The sequence below is a fragment of the Rosa rugosa genome, chromosome 4, assembly GCF_958449725.1.
Source record: "Rosa rugosa chromosome 4, drRosRugo1.1, whole genome shotgun sequence".
Lineage (NCBI taxonomy): Eukaryota > Viridiplantae > Streptophyta > Magnoliopsida > Rosales > Rosaceae > Rosa > Rosa rugosa.
Window position 1 is genome coordinate 1278274 of NC_084823.1, and position 20097 is coordinate 1298370.

General features: G+C 39.0%; 3 protein-coding genes and 1 pseudogene across 3 annotated transcripts; 3 read left to right on the forward strand and 1 right to left on the reverse strand.

The window, feature by feature from the left end:
* Positions 1-6627: 6627 nt before the first annotated feature.
* Positions 6628-7448, forward strand: LOC133742667 (F-box protein At1g70590-like; annotated as a pseudogene).
* An 848-nt stretch (positions 7449-8296) lies between these two features.
* On the forward strand, positions 8297-13164 carry LOC133746260 (histone acetyltransferase of the MYST family 1-like). Its single transcript, XM_062174437.1, has 9 exons — positions 8297-8632; positions 9650-9738; positions 9933-9992; positions 10335-10544; positions 10720-10788; positions 11041-11202; positions 11826-11919; positions 12022-12164; positions 12736-13164. The coding sequence occupies exons 1-9, from the start codon at positions 8326-8328 to the stop codon at positions 12937-12939; spliced, it is 1338 nt and encodes a 445-aa protein (XP_062030421.1). The 5' UTR covers positions 8297-8325; the 3' UTR covers positions 12940-13164.
* A 1041-nt stretch (positions 13165-14205) lies between these two features.
* LOC133745207 (uncharacterized) lies at positions 14206-15354 on the reverse strand. Its single transcript, XM_062173229.1, has one exon. It carries the CDS (start codon positions 15062-15064, stop codon positions 14453-14455), a length of 612 nt encoding a protein of 203 aa, XP_062029213.1. The 5' UTR covers positions 15065-15354; the 3' UTR covers positions 14206-14452.
* Positions 15355-17348: 1994 nt separating this feature from the next.
* Positions 17349-18464, forward strand: LOC133742668 (uncharacterized). Its single transcript, XM_062170348.1, has 2 exons — positions 17349-17364; positions 17968-18464. The coding sequence occupies exons 1-2, from the start codon at positions 17349-17351 to the stop codon at positions 18462-18464; spliced, it is 513 nt and encodes a 170-aa protein (XP_062026332.1).
* The last annotated feature ends 1633 nt before the right edge of the window (positions 18465-20097 follow it).

A 20097-nucleotide genomic window follows, 5' to 3' on the forward strand; every position in this document is an offset into this window, starting at 1 on the left:
TTGACTCTTTAACCATCCATCCAAGGGTGGGGATTTTCCTGAAGTCCCTTTAAATAGTTGTATTTTGGGCAAGGAATACTCACAACATTATAAGTGCAGTGCTGATTCAAGACCTCTTCAGTCAAGACGAAGACCTTTGACTTCGAGGTCTGGGGGGCAATGTTTGGACTCAAAATGAGCATTTTGGCCTGACAAGGCGTGTCTTGGAGAAATTGAGCCAAAGTCAGTGGCTCAAGCTATATATTGTCGACAAGTTCGAAATATACTATTTAGAGGCTAAATAAAGCCTACTATGGAAGATTATGCGAGCTGCAAGAAAAGGAAATGATGGAAGCTTGGAAATGAAAAGTCAACTTTAGCACATTTCCCTACTTCGGCTAGGAGAAACCGAGCTAAACAAGGAAGGAGGGCCGCAGACTAATCAAATGAAATCCAAATGAGCTAAAACTTTCCAGATTAATTCTAGACATCCCAAGGATCATTTCTTATGAAGAGTTCCAGAGCTAGATATGAGTGGAAAGCCTTCAAAAAATCAGCCCAATCTTCTGCAAGAGCAAAACTGGAAAGCTGGACCTGTAAGAGGTCCAGCAGCGTTTCCGGCCCAACCATTATACCAAAAGCTCTGAAATTTTAACAGGATGATCTACACTCATAGTGGAACATTTCGTATGAAGAAGTCATGGTCAAAATCTGAATGCTTGGTGGAGATATAGCTGGAGCAAAATTGGTGCAGTAAGTGCTTAAACCTAACATTCCATTAGTGTTTAAGTGCTTGAACCTAACAATTCCATAAACTCATAAGTGCTCCATAATCTCATAAGTGCTCCATCATGATCCCATTAAGTGCTCCATTATGATTTGTTTAAAGGCCAAATAGTGTTGCTTGGAAGCCTATATATAGAGGCAAAAACAACAACAAAGAACAACACAATTCATACAAACATCTCTAAGATGATCTAAGTTCTCTCTAGAGCAACCTCTCTAAGAGCAACTCCTTTCCTTCTCTTTCTCTTATAGGTGATCACACTCGAAGTCCTAGTCTCCTCAGAAGCCGACTATCAGTGCCACCAAACCCTCTGTCAAAGTGCTTTGGTCCTAGTCTCCTCAGGAGCCGACTGTAGTACCGCGACCACAACAGTTACGGAACTAGCCAAGCAAGGGTAACGCCCTCGCAAACCAGCTAAGCTAAAGTCACGCTTTAGCAAGTTCTCCCCACTTCCCGGTGATTTTCGCTCTGCTCGATCTACGACGTCGAGTATCGATTGTGTGAACAAGAAGAAACTCAGCAAAAGTCCTCACCACGAGGCATAAAGAATCCGACGACGAGGTTGGTGCTCTCCTCGTCTACAGTCGCTGATAAGAAGTCAGGTCAAAGGACACCCCCGACGACCGCACCCGAACGGTGCTGGCACGCCCGCGCAGAAAAGAGACTGTTGACCAGCTGCAACAAAACTGGAGCCAAACAGTTGTGGTAGAGCTTGATGATTGAGGTTGCTTCACTGGCTTGATCCTTCCTGCTGGTGCCTTGCATCTCTTCACAGAATGCTGAACAAGACAAATTCAATTAGGTTTATGAGAAAATGTTATCAGGTATTTGAACTACATCAAGTGTTAACCAAATGGTTTTCACAGATGCATTGACTATGATGGCAGCTAGGGGATTTCAGCCAGTTCAACTGCCTCAAATATCCGATCGATAATTCTCAGCTGCTTGACTCTGGGGACACCTATTTCATTAGAAAGAAACTCTGCGAGCAACTTTGTTTACCTAACCTTGCTGCATGGTAATAGGAAATCGGAGCGCGAGACCTCTAACTGTTTGTCAGTGACAATGTTTATCCTGTGACAATTAATTTGGTACCTTTGTGGATCTTGAGCATCGATCTGCTGGGTTCCATAGTGCTTCAATAAGACAACCGGCCATATTGCTTGGGATTTTGCCATTAAAAGGTATGTCTCCGTTTTGACACGCTCTGCTTTCAAATAAGGATTATAGTGGACATTTTTAACTGGTTATTTATAGGATGGATTGTACCTGTAGATATTAAACCAACATGAAAGAGTCTGTGCTAATTAGAAGGGGTTTGTAATCGGTGTATATTCAAATCCTACCTAATTACTACTTCTTTTTTTTTTTGAGAATTAGCTAATTACTACTGTAATGTGGATATAAGCGAGAAGAATAGTTTTTCCTAGTTAGAGGAGGAATGTGATTTTGATGTGAGAGTATCGGAGGCAACATCATGCATTATTTTGTCATTTAATTATAGATTCATGATCTTTGATATTATTGTTAAGATATTTTTAGGGTTTTTTTTTTAATCATATCAACAACTAGTTTTTTATGAGTCGGACGTACAAATGGGCTAAACTAAATGGTTTTTGCATTCGATGATTCGATTTAGGATATACTTTTAATTAGCTTTCATATTAGCTCAAGTCTACTTATTCTCCAAGTATTGTAAACCTACAATTATGGGCATTGTAATCGTTGTTAAAGAGATCATTGTTTATGTATGTTGGTGCCAATTTCGGCATCAACGAGTCAACGGAAGATCCGTTGAAATCCAAGTGTAAAGTGGTGGGGTTGTTTTCTCCAAGTGGGCCTATCTTTTCCTTCGATTAGTTTGACTACATGAGTAGCTTTGGTCGTCTACTAGTGACTGAAGGTATGCCCTGGTGGTCCTGTGCCTAGTCTTGGTCGTCCACCTCTTGTGACTGAATGTATGGCCTCGGGCTTCCTTCACCTGATATTGGGCTTCCAAGCTCCTTTGTTGGGTGAAACTGATAGTCTCGCCTTGGACTTCCTTCGGCTGATGTTGGGCCTCCAAGCTCCTTTGTTGGGTGAAACATATAGTCTTGCCTCGGACTTCTTTCACCTGATGTTGGGCGTCCTGGCACCTCGTTGGGTGAAACTGATAGTCTCGTCTCGGACTTCCTTCACCTGATGTTGGGCCTCCACGCTCCTTTGTTGGGTGAAACAGATAGTCTTGCCTCGGACTTCCTTCACCTGATGTTGGGTGTCCTAGCTCCTCGTTGGGTGAAACTGATAGTCTCGTCTCAGACTTCCTTCACCTGATGTTGGGCCTCCACGCTCCTCTGTTGGGTGAAACAGATAGTCTTGCCTCGGACTTCCTTCACCTGATGTTGGGCGTCCTGGCTCCTCGTTGGGTGAAACTGATAGTCTCGTCTCGGACTTCCTTCACCTGATGTTGGGCCTCCACGTTCCTTGTTAGGTGAAGCTGGTGGTCTCGTCTCGGACTTCCTTCACTTGACGCCTCAGGATTCCTCCGCTTGACATTGGGCATCCAATCTGTGGCTTGGGCGTATATCAACCTCCTCTTAAGCATCCAGTCTGGCTTGGGCGTACAATATCCTCCACCTGACGTTGGGCATCCAGCTCCTCGAGTTGGCGGAGCTCCATGGAAAAGACCTGCAAATGTGAAGAGATGGAAGGTTATTGGAGGACCAGCCTAAGGCCGGCCAAACACACTCCGATGCCTAAGTTAGATAAGTGTGTTTGAACATTTATGGAGATTGGAGAAGAAAGAATGATGCTTAAGCATTTTGACATAAGACTGAAGTTGACATGTCAATAGAGAAGGAGAGAGAAGAGATTATGCATTTTGGCATAGCTTTGGGAGAGAAGAGAAAGTTGAAGTCCCCTTCTGCTTGTGAAAGAGTGGTATTCATAGGAGAAGGATGGCTGAGATGGTAAGGGAAGGCATGGGTTCTTCCCAAAAATTAGGGTGTCTGCCCCATGATTTCTGCTTCTTGACACTCCATCTGACAGAGTTGGTGACAGGTGTCACAACTATGTGATCTCTTCCTTTCACGTCACTCTTGGGCCATGCCCACGGACCATACCTATTGATAGGAGCATTTTAATGCTACGTTTTAACTGCTATTTCCCTACATTTCCTGGGTTATTTCCTTAATAAAACTCTGTTTAGGAAAGTTTCCATTCTTCGATTGGGAAAGTTCCTATTTGTAGAAAGTTTCCATTTTGTAGTTTCTATTTTTCATTTTTAGAAAGTTTCCCGTTTTAGTTTAGGAAAGTTCTGTTTTTCATTTTAGGAAAGTTTCTATTTTCGGTAACAGTTTCTATTTTTAGGTACATTGGAATAAATGACAAGGAAATAAAGCTGAAATGAAGAAATGGAGTTTTCCTGGTCTGACTAGGAATCCCAGTCAACTCAGGAATCCTGATGAGGCTAGGAAACCTGAAGGCATTAGGAGACCACATGGCTTGAAGATGACGTGGGAGATATTATGGGAGATTAAATCTGATTTTTGCATGGGAAATCAAGGAGATTACGTTGAGAAAATCAAGGGAGAATTTCAAGGGATTGTGCAACAAGAAAAGGCTCAAAACAAGTCCAGATTCGTTCCTTAATTCCCTCAAGATATGTTGGCTGAAATTAGAGAATAAAATCTGCAATTTTAATGTGAAAATCAGGAGAAAATCAAGGGGAGGATGTTAAGGATAAAGCCATGGAGAGATTTAAGGGAGAAAAGGTCCAAAAAGAGTCTGGATACATTGTCTAGGTTCCTGCCTAGATATTTGGCCGAAAATTAAGAGAAAAATCAGAAATAATCTTGGGAAAATCAGCAACAATATATTAGGGATTGATTTTGGAGCTTTTTGATTGGTTGGATGACACACAGAGCTGACGTGGCGCTACGTGATTGGTCGAAGCTGTGTGGCAAAGCTTGGCCATTCCCCTATATAAACCCCCCTATGCTAGAGGTTCCACACACTTTAGAAAATTCAGAAAATACATATAGTTAAAGTCTAGCCTCTCCTCCTCCATCCTCTAGTGCAAGCCACGGGTTCAATCAAGGCCAAGGGAGAAGAAGAAGCCGTGAGCACCACCATCCATCCCCATCTTTGAAGCTTGCCTTCGAGTTTCAAGAGACCACAACGTTAATCATCCATCTTCATCTTCCATCCACGGTGTAATTCGACCTCTCCTTTGTAAACCTTGTTTTGAATTCGTTGGTTATGTACTAGTTGACATTTATGTTTGAACAAAGTTTTTAATTCTGAAATTTTATATGATTGAATGAAATTTTCAGATTCTTATATTGTAATTCGAGAGTTGCTTATGTGAGTTTGTTTAATTAAATTTACTTTACAGAAAACTTTTATATGTTTATGTTCTTTGGTGGCCAACTTAGGATATATGCATGTAATTGGTGCTAGGTTTAAGAACACGAATCAACTTTTTGCTTTGTGTAAACTTGAATCGAAGTAGTAAAGGTTTTGGACAAAGACCGAATTTAATTAAAGAGGATTGCAATTAGGTGGACTTTTTCATACTAAGTTGCACACTTGAGTTGATAGCTTTTCTATGTGCTTAATGCGTTTAACATGTCATGATTGACTAGCTTTCTAGGGCTTGATTACATGTTTGATAGAATTAATCTTTGTGCTTTCACTTAGGTTAATTAGCATTGAAAAGTAAAAAATGGGAAATTATTTGCTTTCGAATATTTCACATGATCAACTCATTTCTCATGACTTAGAAGAACAATATTAGGGTTTAATTGAATTTGATCAAAGTTTCAGTTTTGATCTTTGTTCTCTCATTCCATTTGTGTAATTATGTTTTTGTGTTTTAATTGTTTTCTTTACTTAGTTAATTTTCGAAAACCTAATTCCAAAATCCCCCCTTAATTTCATAAATATGTTTATACTTTGTTTTATTTTTGTAAATAATATACTTTGTGTTTGTTTTAATTGTTTAAGTGTCTTACAATGACAGGTGTACCCTCAATCCCCGGAATAGAACAATCCCTACTTGCTTATACTACTAATGATATTTATAGGGTTAAATTATGCGCTTGCTTTGAGCGTATCACCTATCATCAGAGCATGACACCTGGCCTAGTAGGTGAGAGTTGGCCCTTGATTTCCGCTAACTATGTCTTATTGCAATGACTTTGTCTGAGAGTGAGTTGATAGTCAAGGCTTTAACCTTGGAGCTTGTGGCCATGAATCTTAGAGGTCAAGGCTTTTAGGCTTGGGGGACGAAGTGTTGGTCTTGGGGGTTGAGGCTCTTGATTCCTTTGGACTATGCTTTTCTAGTAGTGAGGTCGTGATATGCTTTTGCCTTGCCATCCAAGGTGGTGAGTTAATCACATGGTGATCGTCCAAGACTTAAGAGGTGGAGATCCAAGGTTGAAAACTTGGAGTACCAAAGTGAGGCATCTCACTAGTCATGGTTATTTCTGTCTTAGGATTATCTTTCATTTTCATTTCTCGATGAAAGGTTTCAGTGCATTGAAAGGTTAGAGTCTTGCGTGGACTCTTTGACATTTCAACGCGTCCCACGTGGAGTGGGTTGAAAAGTCAAAAGTATTTGTCAAACCAAATTATGACATCAACAATGTATGAAATCAGTTTAATTGCAGCATGTATTTGCCCTATTTTATGAGCTTGCTACTCCATATTTCTGGTGTCCATTGATTGACTATTGGAGGTTTCTGTTCCGTATCTTTTCCCCATCAAATTTGGGTTTTATATATATTGAGAGCCCTACGTACATTAGTATGTTTAATTTGTGTAGCAATCCTACAACCTCAGTTGACGTACATCTGCAAAAATCCAGATACATAAACGGAATGAGGAAGCGAGGTCGATCGGAACGCCGTAGTTTCCCGGCGTTTCCGTTATTGAACACCAAGCAAGGAGGCGAACTCCATCACAAAATCTTATGGAAAACCAGCAACCGATTCTCCACATCATCCATAAGGGATTTCTCGGATATTCCCCAAGAACTGGTAACCAAAATCGGTGCGTCGCTCAGCTACGGGAACCTAACAACCGCGTCGTTGGTGTGCAAGTCGTGGTGCGACGCACTTCGGCCGGCGAGAAAGGCCATGAAGTACAAAGAATACGAGCATTGGGGAAAGCAGTTCAAGCAAGGTCTCTGTGGTTTTCTACCTAATATACACAATGCTCTCAAGATGTTCTTGAAGGCTGTGGAGTACGGATCAACAAGGGCTATGGTGAACGCCGGACTGATATATTGGGAGAGAGGCGAGACTGGCAAAGCCTGTGGTTTGTATCGGAGAGCTGCGGAGCTCGGAGCTCGGAATGCGCAGTTCAATTTGGGACTTTCATATGTGCTAGTTCAACCTCCAAATCCAGAGGAAGCTATAAAGTGGTTATCTCTTGCTTCTTTTCAAGGCCATGCCGGAGCTCAATACCAACTTGCACATTGTCTGCGTCAGGGTGGGAACATGCATGGAAGAAGCGGCCGGGTGGTGTTTGAGAGCTGCAGAAGGTGGTTATGTACGTGCTATGTATAATGTATCCATGCATGTGCTACAAGTATGGGGAAGGGTTAGTGCAGAGTGATCGCGAAGCAAGAATGTGGATGAAGTTGGCAGCTGATTGTGGCCACAGTAAAGCTCAAGATTATGCACTTCATCACCAATAAGTTTACTCCATCGTGTAATGATTGTGCTGTATTGAGTATTGACTTTATTTTCCTTTCAGTACGAGTGCTAATTGGTTCCAACTTTCAAGTTTTTTCTTTCTTTTTGAAAGGAATAGCTAAATTAGCCTTAAATAAAAATGGATAGTCGGATAGACATGGTGTCACCTTGTCTATCGTAATCTGTCGAGAGTATGTCCCAAATAAAATTAAAGATCTCTAGTACTTTTATGTTGTCTAATATGTTTCAAGTAAAAAAGACTAACCCATCAGTTGCTCCATTTGTTTTACAGTAATGATTACAAACCAAAACAAAATAAGGCTAACACAAAACTATAAGATAATTAAACCAACATTCTCACTGTCTTGCTGACCGTAAATGAAATCCAGAAATGATTTATTTCATCCATCTTTCTGTACTTGCTTTTAATAATACCGCTTTCGAAGAAAAAAGTATCATAACTAAACCTCTCATAAAGAGGCGACTCAAAACTGAGTTCAAAACTAGATAAAGTAAAGGGAACTAGTAGAGATGTATTAAAAAACAATCAAACATTAATAATGTTCACCTAGCCAATAATTGATCAAGAAAATTATGCTCAGCCACCATTGGATAGAAATTCAATGATAAAAATATTATTTTTAAGAGTTATTTTACTTTACACCGTTACATTTACATCTAACTATGATCGACCATAATTTCATTGGTACTGACCGGGATAACAATTAACAAGTTACCTCCTTTCAGAGGCTAGAGCTACACATCCCCTAATATCCTAGCCCAACAACGCTAGAGCCATTTTATGGGCCGGCCCACAAGCTTTGATTCTAAATTCTTAATGTAATAATCTGCTACCGTAGTCCTACGGCTAAACCGAGAATGGGTTCGATAGGCACATCTCCGGTTGCGGAAAACGGTTCTGATACTCCCAACGGCGCCACCGTCACATACGACGGCGAGAACAAGCCTCACTCCGGCGATGGCTATCCTCCCTCGGCCGCCGAGACGACGCCGGAGTCGGAAGCGTCGAAGAAGCGGAGGATGTCCATGCTTCCTTTGGAGGTCGGCACGAGTGTAATGTGTCGTTGGAGAGACTCTAAGTACCATCCCGTCAAGGTTATCGAACGCCGGAGGGTTCACGGCGGCGGGCCCAACGATTACGAGTATTACGTCCACTACACCGAGTGTAAGATCCATTTTCTCTCGCTTAATTTTCCCAATTAGGGTTAGGGTTAGGGTTTTCGGTTTTGTGAGTTTGTGCTATGTCGTAGCGAAATTGGTATTGGATTGGGTTTAATTGCTCACTACTCAGGAGAGTTTTACATTTCGTAAGGATTGGTGCTCGTTTTGCTAGAATCTAGTTTGGTAAATTTTTGAAATTGGTCAATTTGGTGAACTTCTTACTTGGCTGAGTTGATTAGGATGTTAAATTGATAACTTGTTACCGGGGTTGGCGATGAAAAGAAACTTAGTTGGCAATTAGGATAGAAGGAGTGGAATAATGCACTTAATACCGACAGAAAGAAGCCATAATCCCTTTATTTTCTTTGAGTTTATTAAAAAGCATTAGGAAATGAGTCATGAGGTTGTCGACTCACATGTGTAGTGACTAGTGTTAGATTAGAAGATCAAGGAGTGGCTTCAATGTAGATTTGCTATGATTAGGGACTACAATTATGTTGGGCCGGTAAATCGGAGATGTTTTCAGAATAATGATGTGGAGGCAAAGATAATAGGAACTTCTGTGGGTTATGATGGACATTTAGGGAGGGGTTAGTAGGACTGACCATTTCCTTGATTTGCTTCCTTGTGGTCTGGGGTCAATCCCCCTCAACGTACCCCTCTAGCTAATTGCTAGGGTTTCTTATCTTTCTAAAGATTGTAGGGTTTGGCAGGAAGCACCAGTTTCAAGAATGAGTCCGCAAACTGGGTTTGGGAATTTCTGGGCATAGAAAAGAAAATATTATGCATGAGTTGTGACAAGCATAAAAAACTTGTTTGGGCCATGTATTCCGGTTATCTCTCTGGTTAAAATTCACTTTGATTTAATAGAACATTACATCTATCAGCTGATATCTTACTGATTGTGTACTAAAATTGTTTTTCCCCTTAGATGCCATAGCTTTTAACATCTTCTGCTGGTGGTGATATAATCAAATTGATCCATGTGAATTGATATAGTTATTTTTGTTAATCTGAACAGTCAATAGGAGGCTTGATGAGTGGGTGAAACTTGATCAACTTGATCTTGATTCAGTAGAGGCTGTTGTTGATGAGAAAGTGGAGGACAAGGTAATGTTGTATAGCTCATTTCACCCCTTTCCAAAGTCCTCTTTCGCACCACTCATTGTACCCATTGAGGTTTCCAAAGCGTTCAATGATGTTTGGGTTTCACAAAAGATTCCTTCTAAGAAGTTGACCCCCCCTTTTCCCATCAGTTGCGTATTCTGAAACCATTGACTTTGTATATTTATTACTGTGCTCAGGTTACAAGCTTGAAAATGACTCGCCATCAGAAGCGGAAGATCGATGAGACACATGTGGAGGTATGCACAATTTGGATAACTTCATTTTTTGATTATTGCTTTATATTGTTGTGTTGTATTGTTTTTTTTTTTTTTTGGGTGGAAGCATCATTTACTTATATGCATCTGTTTAGGCCCACAACTAACAGGATGTTTATACCTATACCTTTCATATTTCTCATGCCTCTCTCTCTCTCTCACACACACACACACACACGGGGTAAACCTAGGGAACATAACTTCTGAAGAAGTCTGTGTGGAAGTTTGTACATTGCTAGGTAGTGACAATGGGATTATATTATATGTGAGGAAGGGCTTTAGTCTCCAACTCTTATATTTTAATCTGTTTTTCTCTTTTTATAGGGGCATGAAGAACTTGATGCTGCCAGCTTACGCGAACATGAAGAATTCACAAAAGTGAAAAATATAGCGACTATAGAACTTGGAAGATATGAGATTGAGACATGGTACTTCTCCCCCTTTCCACCAGAATATAATGACTCTTTGAAGCTGTACTTTTGTGAGTTTTGTCTCAATTTCATGAAGCGCAAAGAACAGCTTCAGAGGCATATGGTGAGCTGTCTGTCAAATTTCGTTGTTTTTCCTTGCTTACAATTGCTTACTTGTGAAGAGATTCATGCGTAAATGAGCCTGCTGTTAAATTCATTTATGATTAAGTTCACTTGCTTTCGTGGAATTTTTTATAATTAACGATGTTCTTCATACATTTTCGTGTTTGCATATATAGAGGAAGTGTGATCTCAAGCATCCTCCTGGTGATGAGATATACCGGAATCATACGCTTTCTATGTTCGAGGTTAGTTGCCAAGTTTCTGCAGTGAAGTCTAAAGAAACCCAAGGCTCGTTTTGTTAAGATTGATGCAATATGCAATTTATTTTGTTTTGAAAATTGAAACTCTTCAATACTGCATTATCCTCCTCGATATTCCTGTTTTCATACTCCTTTTTTTCAGTCTTGAATTTTTTATTTTTTTTATATATTTGCAGTCTTGCAGAAGTTAAGTTTGTGGTTGATATAACTTTGCTGATTTTAGATGTTTTGAATCAGGTTGATGGTAAAAAGAACAAGGTTTATGGACAGAATCTTTGTTATTTGGCAAAGCTGTTTCTTGATCACAAGACCCTGTATTATGATGTTGACCTTTTTCTATTTTACATTCTATGTGAATGTGATGATCGGGGATGCCATATGGTCGGATATTTTTCAAAGGTAATGTGTTTGCTGTCATTGCTCTTTACTGCCGTACATACAAGGATATTTGTTTTAGCTACTGTGTATCTGCATGATGATTATTCTTGTGCCACAATGCTATGAATCTTATGACCAAGCACTATAACGTAATATAATATAATCCCATCAAAAAGTTTTACAGTACATACGATGCCCTTCTGCCCTGTTGCCCCGATGTTCACTGATGTATATTTGCTTTGGAAGTGCTTGGGAGTTTACTTTCTTGATAACTCCTGAGTAATTCCCACTCTTATCTACTTGTATAGGAGTGGGGTTTGTTTTATCTCTGATTTGGAGGTTGCTATGATAGCCTCATTGTAAAAGTTGCAGTTAGTTATAATCCCGTCTGTTACATAGTAGAAATTCTATCCTCTTATTTTTTGTTTTTGATTTTTATTTATGGTTTAGCTAGTGAAACTCTCATGGCACAACTTTTGACATATGAGGGCAGATAGGGCTTAGGGTTTTGAAATTTTGAAGTGACTAAAGCTCTGATGTCCATTTTCTCATCAGATTATTTTCTGTGGGTGTCGTTTTAACATGTCTTATCAGATACCTTTCTATGTTACTTGAAATTCAATATGTCATTCCTCATGATGCAGGAAAAGCATTCGGAGGAGTCCTATAACTTGGCATGTATCCTTACCCTTCCTCCTTATCAAAGAAAAGGCTATGGAAAATTTTTAATTGCCTTTTGTAAGCTTCTGTCTCTTAATATCTTTTATTCTTTTGGCTTATTTTGAATTGAAAGCAAACATTTGAGAAACAATTACTAATGTTTTCCCCAATATGGAGCAGCATATGAACTATCCAAGAAAGAAGGTAAAGTTGGTACGCCCGAGAGGCCGCTCTCTGATCTAGGACTCTTGAGTTACCGAGGATACTGGACTCGGGTGCTTCTAGACATCTTGAAAAAGCATAAGGGAAATATTTCCATCAAGGTGAGCATGTCTTAATCTTCTTTAAATCAAGACCTTCCACTGTAGTATAATTGCTTGTTCTACTTCTGCTGGAGCATTTTTGAAGTGTTCTGGACACTTGGAAATTGTGATGAATGTTTTGTGTAGCATTGCAATTACAAGGTAAAAAAAAAAAGGTTTATTTCTAGGAATACGATATAGAATATTTAGACCAACCAAATTATATTCACGTCCCTTATAATGATACATATTCACATTATAAAAATAGACCTACAGTGTATGAAGTATCCCAAATGGTTAGAATTACATACTGGATATCCCTTAGAATTGAACTCCCTTTAGTGAGAATATGTATGTCAGTTTCTTCCTCACTCTGGCATCCTTGCAATATCATAGATCCTCAGTAATGCTGTTTCTGCTCATCTACATACATGCATGATTATGCAGTGGTCCCTGAAAATTGATATCTTATGCTTATGCCATGGGAAGTGCCAAGAGAAATGTAAAATATCTCTGAATTAATGCCCTGAGGATCCCAGAACGAATTCAGGGTACATTTATAACCATATTGAATTATGTTCTTGTCTTGCAGGAGCTCAGTGACATGACTGCCATCAAGGCAGAGGATATTTTGACCACTCTTCAGAGTCTAGAATTAATTCAGTACAGGAAAGGGCAGCATGTCATCTGTGCTGATCCAAAAGTCCTGGACCGTCATCTTAAAGCAGCTGGTCCTGCTGGTCTGGAGGTTGATGTCGGCAAATTGATCTGGACGCCGTATAAAGAGCAAGGCTGATGATTTATAAATGTGTTTCATCAATCCTGTAATTTGCTGCACCTTGTATAGACCTAGGGGATGAAAACCGGAGTTGGACTTGAATCCTAGTCGGGAATTCTTGATATGACTGACACTACTCTCACCTGTAATGTAACAATATAAATTGACCAATTGGCCAGTGTAGTAACGGATGAAGTAACCAAGGACTAAAATATTCATGATGTCCTCAATATTTCTTCGAAATTTCTGTTTTTTATAAGCACCGATATTAATTTTAACATATTCTTGATATGTTATTTTTAGTATATTTTTAGCTGATCATACAACTTTTATTTAAAATTTTGATAAAATTTTTATCTATATCTAATATTTTTTTAAATATTTAATTAATTTTTTTTTAATTATTGATATTTTCATAATTTTCAATATTTTAGTCATTGATAGTGATTGAGTGTTTTCTAATGTTTATATTCCTCTTGTACAATTGAGGCTACAAGGCCAAGAACAAAAGTTAAAAAAACCTACCCAACAACGCTAGGCTTAGACAAGCCTATCAGATGACCTTTAACCACTCAAAATAAAGCTGAGCACTACCACCCTTAACCTAAGGGCACTGTCAACATTAGAGTTTACCTGATCTAGGGTCGCCCCACACCTATGGAATGTGACACCATCCCAACATGGAAAATGTCAAGGTTAGGTTCTCAAGACTATCTTTATCAGTTGGGTTCTCAAGAGTCAAGACTATCTTTTCCAAAACTGATTACATTATTCTTTTTAGGTGATCTTAGAAAAGAATAAGTTTGTACTCAACTTTTCTTTGGGAAAAGAAGAGGTGGGAATGAGTATTATGGTGCTTGATAATGCTCATCCGCAATTGCAGTTGCTTAAAAGGAAAAGGAAAGTTTGCCTGGTTAAAGTAGAATATTATCTCTTACCATCAAGTTTCCATGTCATATTATTACTTATTAGTTTAGATAATAGATTACCATCATTGCTACAAGGCACTACTCAAATTAACAATATGACAATATACCATAATCGATCATTGTTTTAACTGGATTGCAAATAATCGGATGTTTATGTAGCTGCAAACCTACGAATAAGTCTTGCTTGTAATCTGACGGTAATGGCTTCAATTCTGCTTTCGAAAATCTGTAGGACTAATGAAATGCTTGACCGTAAAAAACAAAGGGGGCGGCATATCTTCCCTGGTATCTTTTCAACCTCAGAAAGCCAAAATTTCATGCTTAGTCTCCAAATTTGCAATTTGAAAAGAATGAGTAGAGCTCACATGGTCGGACTTTCCATTGATTCAAAATTCAAATTACTAAGTAATATTAGATCTACGAATATAATCAACTCAAATACATTACAGTAATAAGATATCAGTACCAGTCTTAATAATTATGTCATTGGAACATTGAATCAACCAATATCCAAAATTTGGATCCAAAAGAAAAAAGACATTTACAACGTACCCCTTGTTTTTACCTTAATCCCCTTATGAATTTTCTTCTATTCATTAAAATCACACACTTGTGGATTGAGTTTGATGTCTAGGATGGTGAAGTTGTTTCAGCTGCAAACCTTTGAGTGCAGCCCCACCAGATCTTCTCTTCCAAAGACTGTCCTCCTCTCCTTCTTGGGGAGATTTATGTACTCTCTTGATCACAGGTAGAGGAGGATCCAGATCAACTAAGTTGATTGTTGTTGTAATAGCACAATGATCTTGTTTCACATTACTCACTTGTGGTCTCCTGCTTCTGCTTGGACAGCTGGTGGCGGTGGCAGCAGTGGCGGTTTTAGTTGGAGTGGCGGCGGTGAGGTTTTTGCCCGAGAAGAGTTTCTTGAGCTTGGAATACTTGATATTGTTGCTGCTGTTGTTAGTTTGAGAGGTGATCGGGAAGCCAGAAACTTTGTTGTTCCTCTTAACTTGGCCTATACAACTGATTTTTGGAGACACAGAGCCATTGGAGAAGAAAGCATTACTTGGAACCTGGACATCTTTGATCGATGGTCTTGAACATAACATGGGCAAGAATGTGCCTCTGTGATTTATATGCAGATGAGCGTGAGCGTGAGCGTGATGGTGGTGGTAGTGGTGGTGGTGATGGTTGAAGCGATTGTACTCATTGGCCATAGCTCTAGCACTCGCCTCTTCTTAATTAACTCAATCTTTGGACAACTGTTAAGACGATTCACAATTCGAGAATGAGTTTCGAGAAACGGGAAGTTCTTCCACCTTGAATTGGGATGTGGTTCACACTTAAGAAGAAGAGAGGGAGAGAGAATACTACTCTTGTTGGGTGGTTTGGGGGGTTAATAAGAAGAGAGGGAGAGAGCAATGATATTTTAAGTTTATGATGGAGATGGTCGTTATGGTGTTCTTCTAAGCAAATGAGAAAAGTTTAAAAGGGCGTTGAGTTTGTCAAACATGGACTACGTGATGTATATTTTTGCATAACAAGACTCCCCTTTTATTTTGTTTACCCATTCCTTTATTCATTCCAATATATTAAGTATTAACAATGACCTAGCGGGAGAAGAGAGAGATCAAATAGACACAAGTATGTGAGGATCATTATGTTGCCCTCTTTTGGGGTAATATGGGAAGTGAAGTGTGAAAATGAAAGCTCTTTTTTTCTTTAATTATTGAGGGTAACCTTCTACGGTTCTGCCGTACCAATTCTTGCCCAGTCGACACGCTATTGTTGGTTGTAAATCATAGGCTGACCTGCATCTTGTCTCCATTTGAATCTCATCAAGTCATCAGTGGGTTCATTCTTCATCAACATGTCGCATCACAAAATCATATAACATAATAATCAAGTGTTTAGTCTACCAAGACTATCAAATCGATCAGATTAGTTGTGTGAGAAATCAGATGAGATGTGTGGTTGGATACCAGTCAAGTGTGAATTATGAAGTTAAACGTACGCAGACAAAATGATACAAAAATAATTCATGTGTTGTGAAATGAGAAAATTTGAGAGAGAATTGTGTATTACTTAATTGATAATAAGACCTTTTATACATAGGAGCAAGAGTATAAATGTTACATAAAATTACAAGGAATCATATTCCGAAAAGATATAGAAAATTTCTGATTATATCTACTCTACTTATTACATAAGAAAACATATTCATGTTTGGACTAGTCACACCAAAATTAAGTTAACTGCAACAATATGATATTTAAGTTGTTAATAATTAGTGATCCACTATCAACACTAAATTTGAATTTGTAAATTGAGTCTAATTTTATATTAAGCTTGAGAACAATGTTATGTTGTTATGTTAGATCAAATTTACTATGCTGTTTGAATTAAACTTGTTTTAAGACCTCGTTTTCTGGCAATTATTTATTCTTCTCAGATCATTCTGTTGTATACAATCATGGCCCTTTATTCATGATGTTGGAGCTTGTTCTACAGAGGAATAAAATGCTTCTGCATTAAGTTTATGATATGCTAGTTGATTGAGACACACACAAAGCCAGACAAAGAGTCAAGCTGATCACAATGAATAGTAGTCCAGCACATATTATTATGTATAACCACGCCTACCCAGAAACCGAAAAATGTAAACCTTAATTAATCTAGGACCAATCAGTGGAAAACAAGTATATTACTTAATCTTCATAGTTCCTACTAAGCCAGTCTGCTCTCTATCTTCTTGCATATTATAGCCTCTCTATGTGTGTGCGTATTTGACTACTTGAACAGTTCAACGAATGGAAGATCAAAGTTTTCTTATGGGTTCATTGGCAAACAATAAACATATATATATGGGGAAGAGGATGTATGTCTTGTTCATGAGTTTAATATATGTTTTTCTTTTCTTTGATGAAAGGATCCATCGAGTTTAATAATCATGATGTGCTGCTTTCTTTATGGCAAGCAATTTTTACCTTGTCAAAATGAGTATAAATAGTTTTCAAGTCAAAGGTGAAATATAGAGGAATTATATATGATCGATTTTATATTTTTACCTCTTCATTCTTTTTCTCTGTTGTTTTACTTGGTCATGAAAAACTACATTTAGGATTTTAGAGTTGGCTGAGATTTTTTCTAGGGTTGCTGGCCTTAATTAATATTAAACTTAAGAAACCATTATGGGCATCGATCTGGTAAATAGTAATAAAGAACGTACAGAAAAATTTCAGCTTAAAAATTTAAACATGTCAGAAATCCAGCTACTAGCTAGAGTACTGTAAAATCCAAGCAACTGGGTAAAATTAACTCAAATGAGATCTGGTTTTCAACTTAATCATTCATCTTTGTATTGCATGGAAATCTGGATTGGCTGTAAACTTTGATTAAAAATGAAAGCACATGCACATCGAGGGTGGATAAAATGCAATAGAACTTGGAGGTGTATACATCTCAGCCGACAGAGCATGTACTATTGAACGTGGTATGCACATGAAAGGTGCATTTGGTACACAAAATTCTATCATATAATTTACCAAACAAGCACCTGTGGTTGGCAATTGCCCCCGAATGATTCATGTTAATGTATATGTTTGGTGTAAGTTTTGGAAGAGTGTAGGGGAGTAGGACCATTAATGGTCCTTTTGAGGGATCCCATCAATTATCAATTTTGTTTGTCTATGAATCTATGATCATCACGCATTGACCATCTAACAAAACTTTATTGTGTGTTACCATTTCACCCAGACTTATTCATTTTTAAATTACCAATTTGAATCTACTATCAAAATCCAAATCCTAGTAGTGACATAATATGGCAAATTATTTGATCGACTAACGTTTTGTACTTGCAGTAAATTTTGTTTTGTTTACTTGAAGTACAATTAATTGAATTGTAATTTCCCTAAAAACATGTAATCATAAAAGGGAATAATGATAGTTACATTACTTGTGTCTCAAGATATCATATGAATTGTGGCTCCATTGATAGATAGGACATTCAGAGGCTGGAATTCAAATCCTCCTCCTCATTTGGCCTCTCTTGTAACCAATCATGAATGATCATATATATAATTTTAAGATCATAATCAAACTAGCGACAATGATGCAGATTTGTTACTTTGGGAGGCTGCTCCTCCTCCTAATTGGGTGAAGCTACACTTTGATGGTGCATATGATGTAAAAAATGGAAGAGATGGTATGGGTGCAGTAGTACGTGATGAATTTGGAAGGATGCAGGGTGCTTTGGCTGTTCCTGTTGATGGTTCACTTAGTCCATTAGCAACAGAAGCTGCAGCTTTAAGGTATGGAATTCTTTATTGTAAAGAGTTGAGTTTTACTAAAGTTAAGATTGAAGGTGATGCTTTGAATGTGTTGAAGGCTTTAGATTGTAATGACATTGATTTGAGTGAGATTGAGGCTGTCATTGAGGATGTCAAACATGTGATGGTAGAGATGGAGATGGTTAAGTGGAAACATGTTTGGAAAAAGTATAATCAGCTTGCTCGTGCTTTAGCCCGGTTAGCTTTGACTATGGCTGAGAGTATGTTTTGCAAGGAAATTAGCCCTATTTGGCTACAAGACCTTGTGGAGAAATACACTACGTAATAAGTTTGGGGGCTAACCTAAACCCTAGACCAACAGATTTCAGTATCTTGTAGCTTTGAGGGGGTTTCTTGTACACTAACGGCGGTGTACGCCAAAACTACGATTGCCGGTAGACGTCATCTCTGGCAAGAATTAAATCAAATTCATTCCCAGCATGGCCAGGGGCCCCGGTTGGTGTTTGGAGACTTTAACTGCATCTTGGGTGCGCATGAAAAGCGTGGAGGAGCTCTGCCAAATGGAACTTCATGCCTTGAGTTTAGTCAGATGTGCTCTGATTGTGAGCTTTTGGATATCCCCACAAAAGGCCTAGCTTACACATGGTCAAATGGTCATACTGAGGTCAAGCTTGACCGCGCTTTAGGGAACATGGAGTGGATGACTTCCTGGAATTCAATGGATTGTTGCACACTTACAAAGGCTACGTCTGATCATTGTCCCATTTTAGTGTCCTGCTCCAAGCTGGATGCTATCTCGAGACCACCTTTCAAGTTTCAAAGTTTGTGGTTGCAGACACCGGATTTCTTGGCCCTAGTTCGATCGTTCTGGAACAGTCTGCATTATCATGGGTGCCCACAATTTATCCTAGCAGCTAAATTACGGGCTCTAAAAGGCATGCTAAAATTATGGAGCAAAGAACAGGTGGGAGATGTACATGCTCAGGTCACTCACTCAAAGGCAGCTTTAGATGCGGTTCAAGCTGAAATATCCACTCATGGTTTATCTGATGAAAGACTCAATGTAGAAAATACAGCCCACAACAGTTATTTGGCGGCCCTATCTCTTCAAGCTACTCTCTTAAGGGACAAATCTAGAATACGTTGGCTAAAAGATGGTGACAGGAACACAACTTTCCTTCATAACATGGTCAAGGTTCGGCGTCTTCAAAATTCAATTACATCGTTGTTGGTTGAGGACAGGGTGCACAATGATCAGGCTGCTATTGCTACACATGCAGTACAACACTTTGAAAGTTGTTTCACTCACGATCATCAAATAGGGGTCACTGGTCTAGTGGAAAGGGTCATCCCTCATATGGTAACGGAGGAGGAGAACTCTTCTCTTCTTGTCACTCCTTATGCTGAAGAAATTAGAGATGCCGTTATGAAAATGGATGGCAATAGCGCTCCTGGTCCTGATGGTTTTGGAGGATGTTTCTTCACTTCTTGTTGGTCTGTGGTAGCTCATGATGTAACTCGGGCAGTTCAGAGTTTTTTCATTAATGGTTACATTATGCCGCATTTCAACTCCAACATCCTCATTTTAATTCCTAAGCTTGAAGACGCTGAAAGCATCTCAGACTTTCGTCCAATTGCACTTGCTAACTTCGTGTTCAAGATTATCACAAGAATTATGGCTGATAGGCTCGGTCCAATAGCTTCTCGTATCATCTCCCCTAACCAAAGCGCCTTCATTAGAGGACGGTCCATTGTTGATCCCATTGTGCTGACCTCAGAATGTGTGAACCTCCTTGACCAGAAATGTAAGTATGGGAATTTAGCTATTAAATTTGACATCAGCAAAGCCTTTGACACTTTGGACTGGAATTTTCTTCTTCGTGTCCTCCGTGCCTTTGGGTTTGATGCCACCTTCGTTAACTACATTCACACTATCTTGCAATCTGCATATATATCTG